The 18044-nt window shown below is 37.7% G+C and overlaps 1 protein-coding gene across 1 annotated transcript in view; it reads right to left on the reverse strand.

The window, feature by feature from the left end:
• Window positions 1–18044, reverse strand: part of LOC139722897 (uncharacterized) — a 109363-nt gene that overhangs the window by 20857 nt on the left and 70462 nt on the right. The window contains exons 2-10 of the mRNA XM_071634177.1: window positions 11047–11239; window positions 8865–8929; window positions 7651–7805; window positions 7055–7195; window positions 5815–5990; window positions 4184–4371; window positions 3732–3924; window positions 1688–1752; window positions 403–1023 (exon numbers count right to left, since the gene is read on the reverse strand). Of these exons, the coding sequence (XP_071490278.1) occupies window positions 403–1023; window positions 1688–1752; window positions 3732–3924; window positions 4184–4371; window positions 5815–5990; window positions 7055–7195; window positions 7651–7805; window positions 8865–8929; window positions 11047–11239 (1797 nt within the window). The remainder of the gene's footprint in view (window positions 1–402; window positions 1024–1687; window positions 1753–3731; window positions 3925–4183; window positions 4372–5814; window positions 5991–7054; window positions 7196–7650; window positions 7806–8864; window positions 8930–11046; window positions 11240–18044) is intronic.

The raw sequence follows: 18044 nt of genomic DNA on the forward strand, positions 1-18044 counted from the left end.
AATGTTTCAGTCAGATAGTGTTGAGCACTATATACAATATCATTTCCAGTTTTAGAGCTCCAAGCCATGGTCAACACTATTCTGCTCGGGGCCAGCCTCCCTACTCCATTAACCACACGCTTACCGGGTCTTTAAAGGGGGTCCTCTCTATGATTCTCAAATGATGGTACATGTATAGGATTCACTTACGCGGTCGAACGCTAGATGGAAAACGCCACGTGAGACATTCTCTCGTCATACAGAGAAAAAAAAAACGGTTTGATAGCAACTGACAGACCGGAGTGATCAATATGATCTGAGTTGTAGCTGCAGCCAACACTTCCTCGTGTCTACCCCCCCCCCCCCCCCCCCAAACACACACACCCCTTTCGATTCCTCCAGTTTGACTTGATATTTACTTACGGGTATTTGTCAATCTCAGACATGCTTGGTAGGCTTGGAACTCAACGGATCTGTCTCCAACGCAGCGAAGTCCAACCAGCTCGTCTTCAAGACTCTCCCATATGTCGAATGTTTCGTAGCACGAAGCGTTGTTCACCGGATCCAGAGGAGGGGATTGCGGACATGGCAAGAAGTTTGCTGGTCTTAGAACCTCGAAGAAGAACGGATCAAGGGGTTGATCATCGAGAGACAAAAAATTGACGTACAGCTGCGATCCTCCACGCACGAAGACGGCGGGGAAGAAATCTACTTGGACGTTTGACAGCTCAACTTGAATTGGAACATCTATGTAGTCTTGCTGATGGATGACGGGTACTATGCTCCTTCTCTTCCTCCGTTGCGGTAAAGCGAGAACAAAGTAACGCTCTGTGGTTATCAAAACGCGAAAACTGAGAGTTGGCACCCTCAAGGAAAAGGGGGCAAACACGGATACGAGAAACCCATCTTGTGGAGCAGAGTACAGTAGAGATGAGTCAAACTGGTTTGGACCAGGAGGAGCAAATCTTAGCGTGGGACAGGGAGGTACCAATCCCTCCTCGGTGAAGTTTATGACATCAGTTTCCAAACCACTGCATCTATAATCTATCAAGAGGACCGAAGAGGAAACAAAGAACGAAATGGAATCTTGGAAACTTGAACCTGAGCAACACAAGAAATATAATTCAATAGTGATAAGGTTATAACTGTAATCGTTTCCTTCAAGACGTGGCCACTTTGCATTTGTAATAATAATAATAATAAGGTCTTATTTACCCAGGGTACCCTCTTCAGTGTTGCCACTGCTCTACCAGAGGGCCCTTAAAACCTCTTTTTGTAACAAGAGAGTGCCGTCTTCGCAGTTTAGTTTTGGATCATTGTCTGAGTAGATCCGAACTAAAACCGAACAAACTGTTTTATTTATTTCATTTAGTGAGGGGAAAAAAAAACAATGTCTGGATGATGGTGTGGGACCACAATAAATGAATAAAATCATGAAAATAAACACGAATACAAACATGCAAAAAACAACAATAAAATATGTAAAATAATTTGAGCACAAATAATAAAATTATTTTAAATTGACAATCGGAAAATGCAACAGTCCTACTGCCCAGCAGTCACATCTTTGATATCTTATTACAATTACGATTACAGTTCACAGGGTAAAGCCTTCATGAGACAGAAAAGTGCCTCTTGTACAAGGATTTACGTGGATTGTATAAAACTTATGAGATTTTCCTGCTCTCTTCAAAATTAAATTTCTCACCTCTCGCCGTTACATGCACCTGCGCAGAAACCATACCGGCCAGGTTTGTTGCAGAGCAGGTAAATCTGAAGTAGAAGTAGAAATGACAAGATACCATATCAAAGGTTATTTAATTGGCTATCAACCTGGTAGGTATAAAGGGAAATTTCTCGCATGAGTGAACACATTCATTTTTGTCTTCAGACAAAAAGGCAGAAAAGTAAAAATTGCAGAAGTTGACATATTGAAATTCGTTTGCAAGTGCCCCTCAAGACAGCAATGAAAACAAATGACCGATTAAACTCAATGAGAGACATGAATGAAATAGCAGAAATATATTTCCGTTCCCTTGTTTCTATTTATATTCTCAAACAAAACCATAGTGGGGAAACTGAAGGGGGGACATAAGAATTTTTTGTCAACTCAAACGTTAAATGGCATAGGGAGTACGCCACAAAGGTAATACAATGAACAGAATTTATCAGACAACAAAATTGAAATTTTCTTAATTTGGAATAACATTCCAAATTTCTACCATCTTTGTTACCATTGCTTCTTCTCTAATGTGTTTTAACTATGAATTTGACTGAATATTCGTCTTTATACTCCATTATTGTTTGTTATTCTTTATCTTTGGCGGGTTACAGAGACATTATAGAGATTGCAAATTAATTTTCATTTCTTACAGTGATAAATTTCTTTCTTGTTCTCATTGTTATTGGAAGAACACACATACGTACACTTGAATAAGAGCTTGTCCGTGTTTGCAATTTTTACTTTTGTGCCTTGGAAGAGAAAAATGAATGTGTTTACTCACGCTTAAGGTTGGAAATGGGGTAATATTGGGCGAAAGAGCATGTTTTGATCGGATGGGTCGTAATTATGTAAATATAGGTCGAACCTCTACAAATTATATACCATTGGAAAGCTTAGACAATTTTCTACATGATGATTACAGTTTTGATGATGTTTAGAAATTTAAAAAAAAATATGGGTGGTCTTGTGTCAACTTTTTTTTCTTCAAAGTTCTCACTTGAAAATTCAAAATGCATCTACTCCTTAATGCTAAGTCTAATTCAGATAATTTCTGTTTATTATCAATATCCAGAGTGTCATTACTGATGCTATTGGAGCTTTTTAATCCTTTTCAATCAGAAAGTTCTTGAATATATATTTTTGCATAACTCAGATGAATCAAAAAAATTCACTGAAATTTCATCATAGCTCCACCCCTGAAGCAGATATATAAAAAAAAAGCCCAAATACGATTATTGCACACAATCAGATCTTTGTTCACTCCAAAGTTCATTACAATTGGAAAATTACTTTCTCAGTTATTACAATTTTTGTCTAAAAAAACATGAATTTAAGCAATCGGAAGTCTAAAGCGAGGGTACAAATACGCAGTATTTGAAATATAGATTTTTGTCGATATACAGACATTTTGATGCCATCGAATGGTGTTTGGACCATTTTTAGACAAATATGATGTAAAATTATAATTTCTTGTCTTGCATGAAGGAGATAAGTCTTATTTTTACCACTTTTCACCACTTTTCACCTCTATTTTCTTCAAATTTCAATTTCTCACATATATTTTGACAAGAATTTCAATCGTTGAATTTGCCGGCTCCATGTAACTTCCGTTTGAAAATAAGCACTTCCGGTTTGAAAATAAGCACTTCCGGTCTGGATAGACAGTGGAAGGGGTATTTCAGACCCTATTCTTACATGAAATAATGTGAATTTTGATAAAAATGTCAATTCCATCTGAAAGTACATTATATAAAAATAGTGATTAGCCATTTTTTTTTCATTTTTTGTAAAAAAATATTATACCCCATTTCCAACCTCAGTTTCCTTTTTTGACCTACTAGGTTAATAGCCAATTACATTTCCTTTAACATGGTATATAAAACATTACACAATTGTATTATTAGCCAAATAATCTATGAGAAAGATGAATGTGAAAAAGTGATTACTTTCTCTTTTTTTGCTGAGTGTGTATATATAAATTATGGATCACATATAGCCTTAAAAAGGAGGGACAAGAGTTTAAACTCACGTGGTATCAGTGCCATTCTGCAGAGTAAACGAGAGTGTCGTGATAGGTTCGCCCTGGCTACCTAGAGAAATTCCAACCTGGGGTTGCCACGACGCGATGGGGCTAGGGGAACCAGAAGTCGCACATGATAGGAGAATTTGGTCTCCTGGGTCCCCTGTCTGGTTGCCGGATACCTGTAAGATGCTTGGAGCAGCTAGAGAGATTAAAAGAAAGAGTAGAGATACAGCATACAGCTGCATAACATAACATCAACAACAACAAAGGCTCAAAATAGATCGGAGTGTAATACATGACAGTATTTGTAAACTCAATAAACAGTTGCGCATATCTACACTTGAAAACGGTGCAGTGTATGGTTACAATCATGTTATATTGGTGTGTGTTGTGTGTTGAGCCATATGGGTGACGCGGAGAAGGCATCCATACACGATATTATAATTATGTATACTCACAGAAGCAAGCTCCGTATTCATCTTGGTAAACTCCTCCAAGTCTCTGCGATTCGCAACTCTCTCCCTTCATCACGGCATTCTCTAAAGCTGTTTGAAAGTTTGACGCAGCCAAAAGACACGTGTTGTTGTTTGTAAACGTTAATGCTCCCCCGGAAGGTTCCACTTCTAAGGCGCAGTCCGGATAAAAACTGCAACACCCACACACATACACACACCAAATTAAGTAAATATAAACAAACATTCTTAGCCAATCACCTAGTGAGTATGGATATCAATGATAACCCGGATTTTATGAGACAGACAGTAAACGCATGCGTCACACTGTCCCGAAACTGAGCAAAGCTGGACACACGATAAAGGAAAGTTTCACTTCGGCCATTCTCGTACTTTTTTGTCATTCGTGAGGCCATCTTAATAAAACCATCGATTGACCGCGATAGATTTTCTCAGGCTCCGGCAGCAACTTGATGAGCGGGGCAAAATCTTTGGGAAGCCCAAAAGTAGTCCGAAGATCCTGAAATAGTCGATTTAAATACCGAAGATTCCGATCTTCGTGGTTTTCTAGTGTGGTTAAGGTGTCATAATGTGACCTTATACAGGCATCGCATCGTATTTGCTTCGGCTCTGACTATCTTTTAACCAAGTAGGGACCGATTTTGTTCGAAATGTAAAGTTTCATAATCGAATGGTCATCTTGCGTCAATGTCGGAATAGTATGACGTCAGTCTACAGGTGACGGTACAAATTTTCTTTGAGTTCTTTATGGCAAGATTCACCTTAAGGTTTAACGGTTCTAAACCGGTTCTTGGAACTTCAAGAAGATACATGATAATCCAAATACGTGCGTTCCATTGGATAGATTGTATTTAGCTAGGTATGGTATAATAATGATAATAATGATAATAATAATGATAATAATAATAATAATAATAATAATAATAACAATAATAATAATAATAACAATAATAACAAAACATTAAATTTGTAATGCGCTTGATACAGTGTTTCTAAGCGTCTGTTTCAGGGTCAAAATATGGCATTCATTTCAAGAAAAAAGTGTTGAGAATGAGAAATCAATACAGAAATGTCTTGATCACGAGATAGATATATAGATAGATAGTAATAGTCTACTTTTTTCTTCCGTTCATTAAAGGAAAAGTAGTTTACTTCATTCCTACATTGTACTCAAAAGAAAATTGCTTCTGTTGACAAGTGGAATTGTGAAAGAAAGCAATTATCCTTGATATTTAAAGACGAGGAGAAGAATATACTTTGATTCGTCTAAAGCTGTGGTAAACGAAAGATTAAAAAACCTTCTTAAAACTCCTTGATTCCAGGAATGTTTTCTATAGCCACTATGTTGCAACACACCTCGGCCTACTTCCCAGATGCTTTGTTTTTGTGAATTAGATTGAGTTTTATCATTATCAGTTACTTTAAACTCTATGATAATCCTTGATTTTGGGTTAAGAATTAATTCATGTTATTTGTTTACTACAATACTATATGTTTGTACTTCTGTAATTTCTATCATATTGTCATTAGCAGTGGAGAATATATTTCCTATAGACTGCACAATATAAATTCACACTTACTAAAATAAAAGAGAAAATGGAATGGACGCCACTTACGTTCGCAAACTGAGGAGAACACTGTCAAGATCCAGGAAATCCGGGCTTCTATACGGGTTCGAATCGCTCGGAGGAGCGTCGGGCGCGTAAAGAACCTCGACAATCACAGAATCGGTTAACTCGGGGTCGACTGGAATGGGTCTTTGAAGTTTTGTGCCAGCTGCACTGTTTAGATCCTGACATGTTTGACATTTCGAGGGATGCAGTGAACAGTAATGGTACGTATCGTCAAGATTCAAGGGAAATTTACCTCGACTGTAATATGATGCATGTATATTCAATCGATAGGTATTGTAGTATTACACACTATTAAAGCTTGAGAAAAATCGCACAGTCCGTTTGAATGTTATGAATTGTTAAAATTTAGGTTAAATTCATGACCGTCATGAAAGAAGGCTAAGTAAGATCATTCCAATTGGTGATGTCACTGAAGGGTAATGATAAATAAACATAATGAGAAGTATTCACATAAAAATTTCAGTTCTAAATGAAAAGTACTCCCCTGCCTTCCCTGTCAATTATAAAAGCAGTATATAACATAAGCGTTTTCTCATTGTGGCAGAAAAATGAAAATAAGTTGGATTCTCTTTTATTATTTTCTGAGATGTCCATCCCACAGTCCTACTGTGTTAGTGTGTTATCACACATTGTAACCTTCATACCAAGAAACAAAAACTGAACAGATTCAAACTTTTCAACGGGCTTTCCGAATTTCCTCAAACTCACTGACGAGTAGAGCTACCATTTGAATCCAAGATATTACATATGGGGTAAACTCCCCTTAAACTTGTCTCAAAGTGTCCCGTGAATTGTCAAACAATCGAAGAGTTCCTTTTCAAGATGTTATGCTATTTCTTAATCAGATTTGACTTTTTGACATGTTTGTACTCATTTTAGTAGTTCCATGCAGTAAACTTTTAAAGTAGTGAAATTCTAGTGGAAAGAACACAAAACAGAGGCCTCATTCAATGAAAATTGAGTTTGGTTCCAAAAGGTGCAAAATTCACAAAGATCCCAACTCAAACAATTGATTCTTCAGAAATTAGTGTAGACTCGTAGATATTTCCGAGACACATTTTCTTTATCCCATTATCTGCTTACTATCATAACGGGACCTAACGTCATTGCCCGAAAGGAACTCTTCGTTTTACTATTTTCTAATCTATCTTGGAAAAAAAAAATGAGAAAATACCAGGAATAGATATTCTGTTCCTGTCTACCTGAGGTTCAGATTTCTAACCTTTACATATATCGTCACATATTCGATGTTTTCAGTCGTTTGCGTTGTGGCGGACACGGTGGATATGTTGAAGAGGAAGTACGCGCTCTCGTTCAAGCTGATACCGCCGAATTCAATGCTCATCCCAAGGGTGAAATACACCTAGATTTTGACGGAAATTGAAGTTACTGCCGTTAAGAAATTTCCTTCTTTCTTGTTTGTTGATATCGAAAGAGATTCCAAGCGCTGTGCCCACAATGGTGAAATCTCCCGAACTCGACACCAACGACTCATACAGCTCATGAACAAAGCTCGACATGTTTACTCCTATTACTCTTTTTTTTTTACTTGTCAGCTGATGGAGCTCGAAAGCCGGGAGTGGCGCTAGAAATATAAACTGCGCCCCCACTCCCCTTACGGAATTCCTGGATCCGCCCCTGCATAATTACGTAATACGTCTAATTCTCTCATTCCACTTAATGAATAACATTTGCAGCATTGTATAGCGAACATAGTACAATGATGATTACCATTTATTATCTTATCATTATCAATACCTATTATTTGTAAACGGATATTAAGATTAAAGATTCTTTGGCGGAAATCGTTACTCTCACCGAATCAATCCAGGAAGGTGTTTCTATTAGCAGCACAAAAGTAAATCGGCCACCTAAGGCAAAATCAAATTGGCGCTCTGCGCTGCCGTTCACTCTGAGGGCTGTGCATCTTGCTTCAAAGTCCAGAGCCAATTGATCTGCTTCAGCACAGTCATCTGGCGAGGAGGGGCCGAAATTAATGAATTCATTAATATTAAAAAAAAAAAGAAAATGAAAATTTCCTGTCTCAATCATGGGATAAGGCAACTCATTTTCATTTGTGATATCCCTCGTTCAGCACTAATCATACACTGTAGGCCTACATTCAGCACTAAGCAAGTTTCCTTGCATTTTCAAATTCGGTGGCATGAAAAGGTTTTCTCTACGATAGACACTGCAAGTACAACTTGTTACATATCGGACCTGATATATCAAAACAAGTTTTGATATGTGAAATTTACAAAGTAAGCCGAATATTGGAAAACAACTTGATAAAGTTTACGGACTGAAAGGTTAGGTGTCATTAATTTATGTAAGCCGTATGACACAAATCCCTTACAGTAAATATACAAGTATAGTCTTTGTCCGCAGTAGTGTAAACAGAAGTACACACAGAGCGGGATAAGACGTAGGTACACTAGGAAATTAATGATGCTGGTAGCTTTGAAAGTACAATCATGATGTACTGGCATAAGCAGTTGTATGATACTATACGGTCCTAATGTATTTGTTAATGTATTTCAAACAACTATTTCTTTCTTTTTTCTAAATCTTGAGGGTCACATCCAAGCAAAATTGTTTTATTATACTGGTCTATTTACTTCTACTTACACGTGATTTATCGCGTATTTATTTTCCTTTGTTGTATGATGATGTGTGAAAATAAACGCTCTGTTATGAAATGGACTTACTATTTACACATGCATCTCGAATTATGTTAGCCTATTCGGTTTCTTTGTCAATCTGTGCCTGGAAAGATGCAGAAACAAATTTCAGTAACATCTGACGTAATCTCAATTATTTTTTTTTTCAAAATTATATCAGCGCCTTCACCATAGAACAAACAAACTACTAATTTATTCTGGTTGCTTCTTACCAATTGTCCATGCAGAAACAAATTTCAATGAAATCTCAACTTTCAATAGAATCTGACGTAATCTTGAATATTTGTCAAAACGATATTAGAGTCTTCACAATACAGAATAAACTTCCATGTTATTCTGATTATTTCATACCAACTGCTGACACGCGAACTCTTCCGATTGCGTTGCCCGCATCGTTTTCCACGGAACATGTAAGACTGCAAGAAAACACAGAAATATGAATTGATGGAAATCACCTCACACAGTGTGCTCACATTTTCCTAGAAGTTGTACAAGCCAAGGGCTACCAGGAAATATCTGGACACCGGCATAATTGCTATCCTCAAACCCCGAATGAGTTCATACATCGCGGTACATCGCGGAAAATGGGAATATCGAGTACATGTAATGTGAAACTGAAACAGATGATTATGCATAATTATGTCGCATTCATTGCTGGTCCTCATTTTCCAATAGTGCAAAGTTTCATATTTGGACAAACCAACCATCAATGGTACCTGCAGCGTTGATTGCAATTTTACACCATGTTATAGTTGGCTTCAATAAGTAGAGTAAAATCATATGAAAAAAGGTACATACTATCTTTATCAAAATAGGAACAAAAGTGAGAGATGTATCGCTGCTTTATGCATGTCTATATTATTCTCATGCTTTCACGAATCAGATACAGTATATCGTTGCAACCGTGCACATTTTTTAAATGACAGAGCTGGAGATGTCATCACCACGATGTGTACGTTAATCTTCACTAAACTTTTCTTTCGATTGAAGTCAATGCATGACTACCATGTGTCCTTTATCAATTATTGTAGTTTTCTAGTAGAAGCATATTAGGGCCATTAAAAGTTTGATTTTCCCGTCTGTTTTACATACAAACCATTAGGACAGTAACTGTTGAGACATGATATCTCTCTGTGTGGCATATTAATCAGGAATGTGTGTGGAATTTAAAAGATTAGATAGTAAATACTCGGTGAAAAAAAAAATTCTTATAACTTTCTTACTATACAACGTCCAACTTTGGGGGGGGGGGGCATCTGCTGTTTTGTTGGTCTGATTTTACTCTATCTATGAGAGCCAGGTTTGAAATGGTGAAGATTTAGGTTACAGCTCGTTATTCCGAAGGTTCGTTATTCCGAAGGTTCTTTGGTCCGAAGGTTCGTTATTCCGAAGATTCGTTATTCCGAAGATTCGTTATTCCGAAGGCTCGTTAATCCGAAAATGAAATAGGGTCCGTAACAAACCTTCGGAACAACGAGCTTTGTTTCATTTTCGAATCAACGAACCTTATTTTATTTTCGGATTAATGAACCTTCGGAATAACGAACCTTCGGAATAACGAACCCTATTTCATTTTCGGAATAACGAACCTTTGGAATAACGCCACAAATGTTCGGATTAAGCTGATTAACGAACCCTTTTTCATTTTCGGATTAACGAACCTCTAGTTATAGGGAATTTGTGTGTTTCGAGCATTGAATCCCTGAGTTTTGAACATCATAAACTATATTGTATATTCCGTAGATTATATTATAATCTCGACATACCGATTTTCGCTTGTGTTTCGTCATCTTTCGTAATTAGCATGTTGTACTAAACGCTTATATTGTTTCTTTGGAACCTACATCCTACAAGCATTGCTGTCTAGTAGGTTCCTCATATTAACATATCATTGTATTACATGTCCTTATATATTTGTGAAATCATGTCTAAAATTGAATGTTGTGTTATACATATTTTACTCCGAGATCAAATGGAATATGAAACCTGAATATGAAATGTGGAATATGGAACTTGAATCTTTAAAAGAAAAAAATTGCCAAAATCGAGCATGAACCAAGGGTTACTGACAGGGGGGCGGCTTACGAGAGATAGAAGCAACTGCTGACAATGGAATAATTGCAGGGAGACGAACTGTGTCTCTACATGGTACAGAGCTAAACTGATGCGTTCCGTCTCTTTGTCTGCTCCGTCTGATCAGTATCAGATTTTTTTACCATGTATGTTATGGATATGTGTCATGAACTGATTATGAGCCTGTATGCTTGAATCCCGCTGTATTGATATCAAAAGCAACTACAATATACAACTATGGGTGCACCGTGAAATGGTGTCACTATTATGCGAACACACTGCGGTAGATGTACAAGAGAGGATAACAATGTATAAACTCATGGCATTAATCTATACGTGTCATCTGTGTCCTCGCTGCACTTGCAGGGCCAATTCTATGCAGTTTGCGTGATAGCTTATTATCATCACTGTCCCACAGCTCATTTCTTGTTACAGGAAAAGAGAAGTATTTGTAGCTCACGTGATATTTGTATCTGCTGCGATCTCGATGGTGAATGCATTGAAGCCCACTGGATCTCCATTCAGAGATTCTCCAACGGGAGAGAGCCAGGATACACGAGGGATAGGAACACCCCATCCAGTGCACACAACAGTGACATCCTCGCCCACTTTACCGAACTGATCGTCTGATATGTCGATTATTATCGGCGGACCTAGACCAAAGGGAGAAAGAAAACAAAATAGCAAGATGAAACGTGAATGAGGATCTATTTTGAAACATATTCATCTGATAACAGATTGTAATAATGATAGTGATAATAATAATAGTAATAATAATGATAATAATAATAACAATAATAATGATGATGATGATGATAACAATAATGATAATAATAATAATATGAAGAAGAAGAAAAAGAGGAAGAAATGCAGCTCGGCAACAATTACAGAAAGGGGGTGGGGTTCAACAAAATAAGGCTATGTGGTAGGACTATCAAGGGCTAAAATTTTTTTCTGTTCCGGGCTTTGTCCACTATGCTGTGTCATTTTGGTTTGATCACAATGATGGTCATTCGTTGTTTTTATTGTAGTGATTGTAATTATTGTAATGGCCGTAGTCATCTTCGTTGTTGTTTTCTTGTTTTAATTGTTTTTAAGTTGTCGTTGGTGATGTTGACATTCACCATCGGGCGGTTCCTTAAACCCTATAAAGTTCTGGGTGATTCGAGTGCCAATTGACGAAGTATGAAGTCCTACAACATTGTGTGCACACTGCACTATCTAAAGTATACCTGGCACACAAAGGAAGTATGTAACGAAGGATGACCTTCACTGCTTAGCAAGGATGCTTGGCGGAAACACGAGCGCAGACTTTTGAAATCATTTTCACGTCGACTTTTTTAAGGGACGTAGGCAAACCTATGCGTGCGAATGAATTCATCAACATTTTATGCGCACATGTAATGATTCAATGACGGCATTGATAATGAGTTTTGATGCAGTGGATTGATGTAATTCCAGGTTTGATCATCTCAAGCGTCTGTTGTTGTTATGGTTGTTTGAGGGGTTTTTTGACCTATCACTCCCATCAGAATCGTATCCGGGCAATTACCCCCAGAGGGCAATTACCCCCGGTTACTGAATACTGGTTTAATAGTGGTAAGGTTAGAGTAAAGATTAGGATTAGGCTTAGGCTTAGGGTTAGGAGTTTGGGTTAGAGTTAGGATTAGAGTCAGAAATATTATCAGGATGAGGGCCAGGGAAAGGGTTTGGGGTAATTGCCCAGGGGTAATTGCCCTAGACCCCATCAGAATATTTACGCCAAAACTTTACTTACATAATTACTGTAAAGTCGAACTTTAACTCTACATTATCATGTAAGGTAAAACGTAATGTTTTCGATGAGACCATAGACTGATTACAAGACCCTTATGTTTTTAGCACTGGCAGACGTGAGCGAAAGAGGCTCTTTATTTCTGAGATTTGCCTCTTTCAGTTGTTGTTTTTATACTCTTGCGTCTTTTTGGGTTTTGCACTAACTCTATAGCGCCTATGACAAAGGCTAATTCTTTTATTACCTAACTATCCTTTCAGTGTAGCTGTGCTATCAACTTTTACGTCCTGTCTGAACGAGGAATAACGTGCCCCGTAAATGTGACGCATGACGTGGATAAGAATGATGAGGGTAAAGAGAGAGAAAAATGTATGCAGGAAACTGTAAGGTAATTAAACAGCACGGCACTTGTGATGCCCGTATATACTCTTACCCGCTCCTCTTCTGAGAAAGCATTACAAAATACAATCTGAACTGGGTTCATTAAAAGGTTGGTATAGTTTTGGTTATGGGGTTGTGATTCAGCTTTTAAACATTTTTGGAGCTCATAAAAATATATATATTTCAAAAGGATCTAAAAGATTATTATATTAATAAAAGTTGGTTTTGAAATCGCTGAAATATCTAAACATATTTAATCAGCCCTAAAAAAAAAAGATGGGAACAACTTTCTTTTTATTAAGATCACACATTGCGTTGCTTTTAGATACCGCAAGCCTTTCAAAACCGATTTTCATGAAATAAACTTTTCATTTCCCTTATAACTGTATGCTCTTTGATATTTTCTCCGTGTGGTTTGTAATCATCTCGCAAAAAGTCAAAATCTGAATTGCCCATTTTAACCAAAACTATATACCATCCCAACCTTTGAGGCATGTTGTGCGGGACTGTCTCTTCAATGGCCTGCTTAAAAGAATCGTTTGCTCCACGTCTGTGTCTGTGCAAGGTACTCCCTACCAATTTAACCCCAGAACTGAAATAACCTTGATAACTTCAGATCTCAACTATAAAGCCCTATCTTTTCCAGCAACTTTGTGAGTAATAAGCCTACGTGACATACTTATTTATAGTGATGTTATGTTAAAAGGCGCCATATAAAAGCTCTTCATTGAGGTCATCACCATTCTCTTGAAACAGAGAGTTTATGGACTGAAGATGCAAACCAACCCAGCCAAGAGAAACAATTAATAACGAATGCACTTAAAGTGGAACGCCGGGCATGATCAGTTTCAAAGCAGAGATGTGGTCTTCGTAGAGTATTATAGTTGACTTTTGCAAGTGGAGTAAAACCAGACGCCCAAAAAGTTGGACGAGCATTATGATAACTATGTCTCAGTTCCATGTGCGAATCAGGGGCCCGTTTCATAAAACTTGTCATCAGTGACAACTGCCACATTTCTATGAAAAATTAGCTCTCCGCCAATCAGATGTAAGGATTTCAGTAGCTTGTCACATTTATGACAAATTGTCACTGATGACAAGTTTTATGAAACGGGCCCCAGATAAAATAGTGATTTCACTGCCTCAATGATTCCCATTTGCATGCGCACAATTTTTTTTTTCACTATATTCTTTGTTCTTTATTTTTTCGTTTTATGACAGTGACATGAAAAAGAGTTAACTGGATTTATAGTCGGCGTGATGTGAATAGAGTCAGAACAAGGTATTATAACAAAATTGTATTTTTTTTTTATCTAGCGGCAATGGCTATGTTGACTGTGTCAACATACGGAAGGTCAGTATCCTCAATGGTAAAAATCATTGTAAGACACTTCTAGCCTCTATTCATTGAAAAGGTATGGAATCAATTCACAGCGTCCTTGCTACGTGAATCAACAGACTGAAATATAACACCAGCAAGGTTTTTAACCGTGTACTCATATATAGATTGACCTGCATATATCAGCAGAAAACTCTGTGTATAACTGGTCTAACCCTTTCTATGCCACGGACTTTATGTTGTGTGTACTGCGCTATGGGGCTTTCTGTACCATCAGTCGGCACTCAAACCACACGAATGATTAATATCGACAGCGATGCTAATCAATAATCTGCATGACTCTTGGATCGTCCGGTATGGTTCTTCGATAAGTCAAACGAAAAGCAAAGAGCATTTTAATCATTGTGTGAATTGCTTTCCCGGTGAATATAATTACCTCAGCTCAGGACGTAATGGCTCAGACTTTCGGAGATTTGTGATTGCTCCAGCGCGCTCTTCCGACAAAATACACATCTCTTTTCAAACATTCCTCGTTCAGCCAGATACAAATGCATACGCAAGAACACATGCTCACAATCATACTGTTATAGGATACAAGGATCGGTACTAACATTTTTTTTTGTAGCCCGACAATGAAATTTGGTGATCCTAAAAATGAAGAAAGGGCCACCGAAACATAATTTCCATTGAAAAAAAAAGATGGTGACACCGTGTCACATGGCCACCTTTATGAGAGTGTCGAGCGTGGATTACATATACATACAGGGGTACGTATTGATTGATTGATTGATTTTATTTCTGCCTTTTTCCAAATCACATATAACAAAAGAATACACATATTAAGAAATTAACGTTACACGACATTTAAGCAAGCATATACTGTCTTGCAAATTAATTCAAAGTACATATACACACACACTATGACGTGTAGCATATCATTCACACACACAAAAAGTTCGGAGGCGAATCGTTGAATCAACACTTGTAGAGTATGTAGATAATAATTGATTATTCATTCGGAGTATATCACGTCGTTTTATTATTTTAGAGAAAAAAAAAGAACAAAAAGAATATAACAGAGGGGATTTGAATAAATTGATTTTTAGAATTCAATATTTTTTTGGTTATTATTATAACAGAAAAGCAGGAGACTGCGATCATAAGCACCAGCTTGACATGGATCAAGGCCTCGGGGTAAAATTCGAGACTTAAAATCGATTTACATATCTGCATAACGGACGTGTCTACAAAAATAGAATCAATAGTCAAATCCAAAATATTGTAATAATTTATGAAATCAAAAGTAAAGGGGGAATTCAAAATAGTTTTCGTTTATTTGTTATCAATAGGCATTTTTTATCATAATACTGTGCTGAGGTGAGTGCTGTGCTGTGCTGTGCAGTGCTGTGCTGTGCTGAGCTGTGCATGCGATGAAATAAAATTTTGTTAATTTAATGTTTGGGTATATATACCTGATTAAATTGATTCTGGTTTGTTCGTTGTGTCACATGTATGTCTTCTACATACTTCTACAATATCAACAATTTTGATACGCAGCAAAGTACTAAAACTAATACTATATCAATATAAACTGTTTGTGAGTGAACGTTAAAAAAAACCCAAACTTCTAATCACTCAGGCACCACAGAAAAACCTGATAGAGAGATATCTTCGTCGCGACGATGTCGCATTTTGCATGTTTGATGATTTGCATATGAACAGGCGTCACGTGCATATGAATAAGCAACCGTGCATATGAATACACGTACTTTCTATTCATACCTTTGTTTATTCGTCCCGACGATAAGCGACGATAGAGAAAGGATTCCCTTTCACTAATCGTCGCTCTTCGTCCCGACTTACTAGCTATTTTCAAAGTTCGGCTTCTATTGTGCCTTGCGTTTCTTTTGTTAAAAAACGTCGCATATCGTTCCCGACGAATCATTGTTCAACCGTCGGGAGACGTTCTGACTATATGGCTTCGTTTCAATGCCGTTCGTGTTCAAGTTTATGTTTTGTTCAGCTTTACTTGTCACAGCGTAAAGCCTGTTATCCGTGTGATCTAAAACGTCGCATATCGTCCCGACGAATTACCATTACTGTACCACCGAAATTCCGTCTCTGTTCCATCGTCGAGCAACGTCCAAAACGCGTGGCTACAGCTAATCCGCTGGGTGATATGATTCGCAATGCCGAGTACGATAATGAATGGGAAGTTTTGTGTTTTCACGAGAAAAAAAAAGTATTCTCGCTGCTATAGATAATTGTGAATAACAGGCTGACTTTCCGTCTTTTGTGCAAATGGTAGTTACGGCGATGGGAAAGGAGACTTGACCGCAGTCGATAGACATTGAATTTGTATTATCTTGTCTTTACGCGTAGGAAACACGGCGGAGAGATTTTGTCCGGTTTACAAACGAAAACTTGACCATCGTTGCAAAACTTATTTGATGGTCGCCGTTCGTTGTCAAACTCCGAAAACTTCTGTCATATTTTTTGCTGTAGAATACATTGATTTTTTTTTGTTATTTGACACAACATTGAATCAAATATTTGTATTTTAACAACGTGTTTACCTATTTATTCTGTTGCGGCATTTACTTCAACTGGTCGTCGGCCTTCGCGTGGTTGTAATCATTGTTAACATTTATGTCGTCTTGTAAAATCTTAGAGCGGGCGGAGAGATTCTGTCCAGCGTTCAAACGGGAATTCGACTGCAGAACTTGTTTCAGCTGTCAATCCCTGCTGACTGTTCTCATTGTTTGTTATGCTAAAAAAGGGATATTGATTTCATGTTGTCAACATACCAAAAATGTCAGCTGCATTCGCCTTTTAACCTTACTGTAAAGGCGGATTTTTTTCACCCACTTTGCGCAACCAGAAACTAGCGCAAAAAGAAAATTATGCGAATGTTTTCACTTGCCATTATGTTTCAGGAGATGATGTCTTGGTTTCGGTAAAATACGAAACTCTCTTTCACGGCCAAGTGCGAAGAATTGGTCACTAAGATGGTTGATGGTAGCTACGACGACTTGTAAGGAAACTTGACTGTTATCGAATTAATTGCTAAGCTTCAGGTGGAGAGATTTTGTCCGACTTCCAAACGGGAACTAGAATAACATTCTTATACTAATTTCAGCTGGTTGTCTTTCTTTGTTAAACTCCGTTGACTTCTGTCATTTTTGTAACTGCATAGAATACATTGATTTCTGTGTTCTTTGACACATCATTGAATCAAATCTGTGTATTTTGATACCAGGTTTACCTTTTTACTTTGTTGCGGCATTTACTTCAACTGGTCGTCGGCCTTCGTCATGGTTGCAATATAATTGTTAAAATTTATGTCGTCCTGTAAAATTTTAGAGCGGGAGGAGAGATTCCGTCCAGTTTTCGAACGGGAATTCGACTGAAGAACTTGTTTCAGCTGTCCATCCCGCTTTTGTCGATCCCTGTTAACTGTTCTTATTGTTTGTTATTCTTAGGAAAAGAAACAAAACAAAGAAAAAATTGATTTCATGTTGTCAACATACCATAGAATGTCATCTGCGTTCGCCTTTTAACTTTACTGTAAAGGCGGATTTTTTTTTCGCCCACTTTCCGCAACCAGAAACTAGCACCAAAGGAAAATTATGCAAATGTTTTCACTTGCCATTATGTTTCGGGAGATGATGTCTTCGGGAACACACACACACACATACAAAATAAACCACACACAACACACACACACACACACACACACACACACACACACACACACACACACACACACACGGAACTCTTTTTTTCACGGCCGAGTGCGAAGAATTGGTCGCTATAAGCCCCTTTTACACATTCACGGATTGCATCACGGATGACCACGGATCGTCTGTCTGGGATCATCCGTACTATTTCCGGCATGACCGTGTTGACTTCGTGAAGTCATCCGACATTATCCTTGATCATCCGGCATGTCCGCCGAAAAAAA

This window comes from Diadema antillarum, unplaced genomic scaffold (assembly GCF_040938485.1).
Source record: "Diadema antillarum isolate AM-2024a unplaced genomic scaffold, OU_Dant_1.0 scf00000176, whole genome shotgun sequence".
Lineage (NCBI taxonomy): Eukaryota > Metazoa > Echinodermata > Echinoidea > Diadematoida > Diadematidae > Diadema > Diadema antillarum.